Source organism: Plasmodium cynomolgi, chromosome 11 (genome assembly GCF_000321355.1).
Source record: "Plasmodium cynomolgi strain B DNA, chromosome 11, whole genome shotgun sequence".
NCBI lineage: Eukaryota > Apicomplexa > Aconoidasida > Haemosporida > Plasmodiidae > Plasmodium > Plasmodium cynomolgi.
The window spans coordinates 86,387-93,677 of record NC_020404.1 but is presented as its reverse complement, the minus strand read 5'-3'; the positions used below and the strand labels follow the sequence as shown (position 1 = coordinate 93,677).

The window sequence follows — 7,291 nt, the reverse complement described above, 5'->3', positions numbered from 1 at the left end:
ATAATGCCTAGTAAAGGGAAACATGCCACGTATCCCCCTGGTGACAACTTCTACCGTCTGTTTTTTTTTTTTTTTTTTTTTGTCTGTATGTCAACTCTTATTTTAGCATTTCAATAGTGCTGAAGAATGCGTATGCGTTGGTCGTCTTTGAACAGAGGAGACATGCGAAGCGATTTTATCCTGTTGGGATGTGATCTTTGGGAGTAGCATTACCATTGGTGTGTGCCCATTTTGCAATTAGGTCATACTGCAGTGAGGGAATAAAGTGTGTAAAAAAAAAAAAAAGGCTCCCCCAATGTAGCAAAAGGATATGCAGGTGTAGTACGAAAGAATGAATGTTGCAGCTGCCAATTTTTTTTTTTTTCACGCCAAAAATTGCCTGTTGAGGAGGGTGTAAAATGATAGGTAGCATAACGTGGAGGTGGGTCATATTGCAGAGGAGGGGGAGGACCAAATAATGAAGCATTAATTTTGCCAAAATATGATACGATGGGGAATTGTTCCATTCCTACTTCGCCCCTTCGCTCCTTCCCCACAGGACTAATCCGACTGACTGCATAATGCATAGAATAATTGTGAGAGGGACTCCAATTTTTTTTTTTTTAAATTTCCCTCTGCAGTGCGTTTCGTTGTTAGTGTAAATATTTAGATGGATTAAGCGTAAATTGATGGGCATAAGAAAGAAGAAAAAAAAAAAAAATAAATAAACACACAGCATATGGTATGCGACATGTGGGCACATCGCGTAGGCCATGTTCAGCCGTAGAGGAGTGAAGAAAAGGGGGACAGTTCTCCAGTTAAATGGCTCAACACAGGAGTTATGAATTGCTATGTCACATCACCTTTACGATAACCACGTATTAAGGGCCTCAGCTTCTTCCATGCCTACACGTCCACTTGGGAATCAGCCTTTGCGTTTTCCACCCCATTTGTAGTTTCCAATAAGCGTGCGTTGTCATTTTTTCATTCTGCGCATTCTCGTTGGTTTTATCTCACCATTTTAATTTATCATGGGGTTTTCGGAGAACCCCAAGTTTTTTTTGTTGGTCAAAAAGGTTTTAAAAAAGTGGAAATTTATAGGGTAAGAGAGGAGGGAGTGATTAACTCGAATGAGGGGGGGAGAGAAATAGCAGACACGTCTTCACATCTCATCGCGTTTGCGCAACGCGTGTGCACACCCATGCCTACACTCATTCCTACACATATACGTGCATCTGTGTAGGTTTTTTTTTTTTTTCGCCCTTTGCTGATGTCTCCCCTTTTCTTTCCTTCGGCAGAATCACCCTATCCGTCGTGGGCTTCGCTTACCTTTGCGTGTTCAACAAATTTAGTAAAAAGGCCGACCTGGACTCGCTGATTTTCTCGCAATTTCCAGGAAATTCCAACTTAGACAAAACTCATGAGGACTTTCTAAACTACACGAGCAGGTATTTTTCCAATTATGGATCCAAGGAAGATATAATAGACGTAATAAATGAATATATCAGAAGCATGTCCCCGTTTGTTCAAACGGTGAAACGCAGGATAAGAGCAAAGGATGGTGCAAAGCATGGTGCAAAGGGTGGCTCAAAGGGTGGCATAAAGGGTGACATACTGGTCAGCACTGTGCCGTGCAAATTCTGCAACAACATGGAAAATATAATCGTTGTGATAAATTTCGATTACAAGGAAAGAAAAAATTTTCACGCCATTTCAGTTGGTTTAACGTTAATCAATTATTTTCAAAGCTGCAATTATATGAGTAAGGACATTATATTTTTGTTCACCAACAAGGAATGGCTATATTCTTTAGGAGTGCAGAAATTTGTCGAAGATTTTTTGTACAGTAATGATGTAAGCAATGGCAGGAAGGCCCTCTCCAGATCGGCCATCATAATAGAATTTGATTCTGTGTACCCTTCACATATACACATAAATTATGAAGGCCTAAATGGGCTTTTGCCCAACCTGGACTTTATCTTGCTGCTGACCAATGAGTTAATCTACTACAACATTCCTGTGAAAGTGGAATCTCCCCACCACGCGATCTTTGACATGGCGTTGGAGAGGGGCTACGAGAAGGGGCACGTCTACTTTTTGAGGTAGGCTCTGCGGGAGAGGCGGTTGGATGGGTAGCAGTTGGGTTGGGTAGCAGTTGGGTTGGGTAGCAGTTGGGTTGGGTAGCAGATGGGTTGGGTTGGCCGTTGGAGTGAGTAGCAGTTGGGTTGGCCGTTGGAGTGGGTAGCAGTTGGGTTGACCGTTGGAGTGTGTAGCAATTGTAGTGGCGGTTGCCGCGATGACTGCGCGTATACATAGTGAAAGCCATCCGAGCGCCTCCCTCCCCTCACTTGCCGCATACTTCCCCCCCTTTTTTTTTTTTTTTCCCCCCTGTAAAGGGAAAACATTGCAGCCTTCACCGCCGCAGGCGTGAGTAAGATCCCGCTGAAAAACAAAATGATAAATTTGTTTAACTTCACCAAGGCGATGGAAAGTTTTATAAGGAGCCAAAGCAATACCCCCGAAGGGTTCTGCCACTCGTCCAATTTTTATTTTTTCGATACCATCAGAAGGAGAGTACCCATCAGTGTGTACTGCTACAGTGTCTACTTAATATGTGCCTATGCCATTTTGAAGTTACTAAAAGGATCCATTCTACGAAGCTACACAAATCTCATAGTGGGTCTCTACGGGTATGTAAAAACCATTTTTATAATTTCATTGCCCATATATTTATTTTCAACGAATGATAAAATATACGAGCTGCTGAGCTTGGAAAAGAAACTCCCACTATGCACAGAATGGCACCCAGATCGATACGAAGTTTACGTGGAAATAGCTCACTACTGGTGGGAAATCCTCATTCTATCAGTTATAGTGGCCCTTGTTTTTAACTACGTAATTTCGTGCATGGTTAAAAAAATCAGCAATGTGAATAAATATAAGAAGGTCCAAAAAATTGAGAAAATTGTCCTTTTAGACAAGATAAAAAAGTTGAATAATAAAATAAATAGTATAATTGGGATAACCCATTTTTATTCCAACTTGAATAATGAGGAAGTTTTAGCTAGCTGGGGTGATATTTCCAAATTGACTAAACCGAAAATTGTGCATAGTGATGATGAGGAGTTTCTTCGCGAGAAGGAAAACAGAGCAGTGGTTAAGAGGCTGCAAGACGAATTGGATGAGGTGGAGAAGACGTTACAACTATTTGACGGTGGTAATGTCCTGTACATTTTTAACAGCTCCGTCGCGCCGTATTCCTCCATAATGAATAGCATGAACTGTTTTTACTTCATTTTTGTTGTGCTCCTGTCGTCGGTAATGGGAAAAAAAAGGGGGGGGAGAAACTACCGAAAGGGGGTTTTCGTATCCCCCCCCCCTATGGGATTACGCAGAGAGCATGGTGTATGTACCCCCGTTCTGTTGTTATAGCGGTTATTTTATCACTACATTTTTTCTCTCCCTTTTACGTTTCCCCCTTTTCCCCATTTGATTGATCCCTTGTAGCTGTACAACTGGTCCTACTCAGCTCTCTTCAGCGTGCTCTTCGTGATTCCCGTGTCTATCCTCCATAACGCAAAGACAAATCGGAAGAAAGTGATCCAGAAGACCATCATTTTGGCGTTCATTCTGCTGGGACTAGCGCTGGTGTATCCCTACGAGGGCTTCATTCTGGTAATTCGGGCCGCCCGCAGCGGTACTTCCGCTGAGGAGAAGCTGCGAAGAAGCAGCAAAGAAGCTGGTAGAAGCTGGAGGAAGCAGCACACATTCATGTGCGTTTTTCCCAAACTGCCGATCGACTGCACATTTCCCCTTTTCGCCACTTCCCTCCTGCAGAGTGCAAGACACAAACTGATCAGGCACCTAACAAACGGATTTGCAAAGTGCCAGAAATACTTGGCAAAGTCAAAGTTAGCAGACACGAAGTACTTCCCTGATTTTTTGGAATTCCTATGCTCGAACAAAATTTTCGAGCCCTTACATTTAAATAAATATTACTTAAACAATCAGGACATCAAATTTAATTACAGCAATGACATTAAGAACGAAGTTTTGCTAAATCTGTACAGCATGGCTAGAAACCATTACTGTATTGGTTCGCAAGTGTATCCCCTTATATGTTTCACTTTTTTTCCCGTTTTTTTTTTCATAATGTATGTTTTTTTTTTTTAGCCATAGGGAGTTTTTTTTTTTTTTTTTTTTTTTTAAATTTCCTGGCCCTTTTTTCCCCACGATGGGATGTGCACCCCGAATGGTGTCCTCAGTTTGGAGACCATGCGTGTGTATGGTATTTTTCGTAACTGGTGTGTGGATTAACTTCAGTGGTGGAAGTATGGTGTGTAGAGTCAGCATCATTGGCTACACCCGTTCTGAGTTAAAAAATTTGTCCATTTTTGTCACCTCTCCTTGCAGCATGTGTGGGAGCTACTCTAAAACGGTGACGCGATTTATTTACAGCTTCGTTATTAACAAGAAGAATTATATTGGGGGTCCCATTTAACAGAAACATATGGGAAGTTCATTATGGCACTTTAAAAAAAAAAAAAAAAATGAAATGAAATGGAATGAAATACTAAAAAAATTGCCCCCCTTGGGTAATCAGGAAACTGCCTGAACGACGACGTTTTCGAAATGGAGAGAAGTCGCCGTGGTAATCGAGGCAGCATCAGTGGTGACGAATCGACGAGGTGTTCCACTAAGGAGGGATCATACGGAGGGAGAAATGGGGGGGTGATGAGGAAGGGAACTTGAAAAGGAATGCACTGCCTCCCAATTATGCGCAGGGAGAATGGCGAACGCGGATGTGAGGGGCGGAAGCACTGTGCTAAACTGGGGGTATTTTCAGCATAGTGCGGTTCTAGGGGCATTTCCATCGGGCCCCAACTTATTGGAAAGTAAGTCAGTTGAGTTAACTATTAAGTCGATGTACTGCACACTGTTTTTCTCATTCGAAATTGCATTTTTCCTTTTTTGCCTTTTATCATGATCGTTGTCGGAAAAGAATAAGATTTTCTTTCGCTTCCTTTCCTTTTTGATATTAAATTCGTCAGCTCGGTATGATTTGTTTCTGTCTACATCTCTGTACTTATAAATTGACGTGCTTCTGTTCTTTTGTTTTGAATTTTTCTTCCAAGGGAGAGGGCCATTTTTGGTTATTGCATCGTTTCTATGTTGAGATGAATTCCTTTTCCCATTTGTGCAAGTTGCGTGGTCGGGTACAACTTGGTCTGGTCTCTTAAGATGAGGCGGTGACTTTCTTGGGGTATCAAACGAATGGGAGCGCCTGGGGAAATCATGGCGGTGGTGATCTAGTTGATGCCTCGGAATCCCCTTGTCAGTACCCTGCGTGGCATTTTTTTCCTTAAATTTATGATAAAAAAACAAATTTTTTTTTTCTGCCTTTTTGAGCAATAAGTAGTATTGCGTTTTCTCGGCATCAATGTGGACAATATTTTTTTTTAAGGCATCGACCTGGTTGGACAAGACTTGGTTTTCATTTTTTAATTCCTCTATGCGACTTTTTAGAACTTTTTTCTTTGACTTGTTGAGCATATTTTTGAACTGTGCTTCTTTATGTAATTTATAAAATTTTTCGCATTTCAAATTTGTGTCTGTGATTTTTTTTAAATATTCATTCAAAAGAGATTGGTAAGATTTTATTTTCTGTTCAATGTCATGTCTGTTACATTTGCTATCATGTAAATGTTTCGTTATGGCTTCCACTTTTTGATTAATCTCAGAGTATATTTTATTAAGTACATTAATATTGTTCTGTGTAAGCATTTTTTTGTTTTCCTTTTCTTGAGTATTATTTTCTTTTCGGTCACTTAGTTGTGATTTATATTTTTCATTTTCCAATTTGAGTCCTATAAGTTCTGTTGCTTTCAAATTATAATTTTCTTTTTCTTTACTTAGACAAGAATTAAGTACGTCCATTTCTGTTTCTAATTTCTTTATTTTTATATCATATTCAAAATTGTAATTTTCCATTTCTTTGTCTTTTTTTCTTTCTATGTTACTTACCAGTTGTTTATATTTCTCTATTTCATTTTCCATTTGGCAGTTTTTATGTTGTACTTTGTTTATTTCTTGAGTGAGAATTTCTTCCTTCTTTTTTGTTTTAACATATTCTTCACAGAACTCGCTTAGCAGAATTTTACTTTCAGTAAATTTGAAGAAGACCTTTTCTTCGTCGTTCATCTTTGTGTATGTGAAGGCAGCCAAGGATGTAGCTTGTTAATGTTGATAATTCTTTTATTTTTTCGGGGGAGACCCTTTTCTTCCTTTCGATCTGTATGGATGCAACTTTGTGGGTCAATTGTCTAGGGGTGTACATAGACCAATGGGGGATCAATTTTGACAATAGGGAGGGGGATATCCTTCGGAGAGGGACCCACTGTGTGTGTGGAGGGGGAGGAGGGTATTGCTAAGTTGTTTCGGCTACCACGCCAGTGTGGGGCCAGCCCACAAGGGAAATTATTCACTACCACGTGGCGTGCCTTCCTATGACACAGCGGAGCGGCACGGATAAGTCTATTCCCCCTGCCGCGACGGAAAAAGGGACTCTTCTTTTCAAATTTGGAGCTGCGTATATAATTTGTGCAGAATGAATGGGTCTACTCAGATGGCCACAAATGTGGCAATTTGTTTATCAGAACGAAGGGGGACATCCCGCTGCGCCGTTCTGTCACTTTTTAATTCGAAAAATGTTACCACTCTGTTGGGAGAAGCTGAGCGGATGTTCTTTTTCCCCAGTGTGCAAGCAAATTTGCATACTTTCATTTTAAAAGTTATTTTTTTTTTTTTTCTTTTCTTTTTTTTTTTTTTTTTCTTTTTTTTCTTTTTTTTCTTTTTTCCCTTCCTGCGAATTTGTAGAAGAAGCGTTCCGAAGCGCGGCGAGACTTCCCACATGCCAAAATATGTACATGTAAAGCAGGGCCCTTTTTGAAACGCGCTGCAGGAGGAAGTACCATAAGTGGCGAAATCATGCATGCAGTAATAAAAGGAACGCAGACGTGTAGTACCACATTTGAAAGCCCCGACAAGGGCAATTTATAGAAGTACATGGTCACCCCCATGTGCTCATTTATGCGTACGTATATATATTAGCGGTGAAAGGGAAAGAAATTTAAGGAAGGATTTTTCCGATCCATTCTTCATGACTCTGAAAGGTTTCTCATTTCCCGCTTTCCAACCCACCCCAAATGGGGCATATTATCAATTTTGAACATAAAAAAAGGAAAAATTAATTTTGACATGGTGAAACGTTTTGATAAGCATAGCTTAGTGAGATATTCATTTTTTTTTTTTT

At 40.3% G+C, this 7,291-nt stretch overlaps 2 protein-coding genes across 2 annotated transcripts; one reads left to right on the top strand and one right to left on the bottom strand.

The window, feature by feature from the left end:
* Positions 1–1,010: 1,010 nt before the first annotated feature.
* Positions 1,011–4,480, top strand: PCYB_111150 (hypothetical protein; the record flags this gene model as incomplete). The annotated part of the gene is made up of 6 exons (XM_004222993.1): positions 1,011–1,081; positions 1,278–2,081; positions 2,376–3,297; positions 3,487–3,654; positions 3,817–4,085; positions 4,393–4,480. 6 exons carry the CDS (start codon positions 1,011–1,013, stop codon positions 4,478–4,480), a joined length of 2,322 nt encoding a protein of 773 aa, XP_004223041.1.
* Positions 4,481–4,821: 341 nt separating this feature from the next.
* Positions 4,822–6,180, bottom strand: PCYB_111140 (hypothetical protein; the record flags this gene model as incomplete). The annotated part of the gene is made up of 2 exons (XM_004222992.1): positions 4,822–5,207; positions 5,322–6,180. The coding sequence occupies 2 exons, from the start codon at positions 6,178–6,180 to the stop codon at positions 4,822–4,824; spliced, it is 1,245 nt and encodes a 414-aa protein (XP_004223040.1).
* Positions 6,181–7,291: the final 1,111 nt, after the last annotated feature.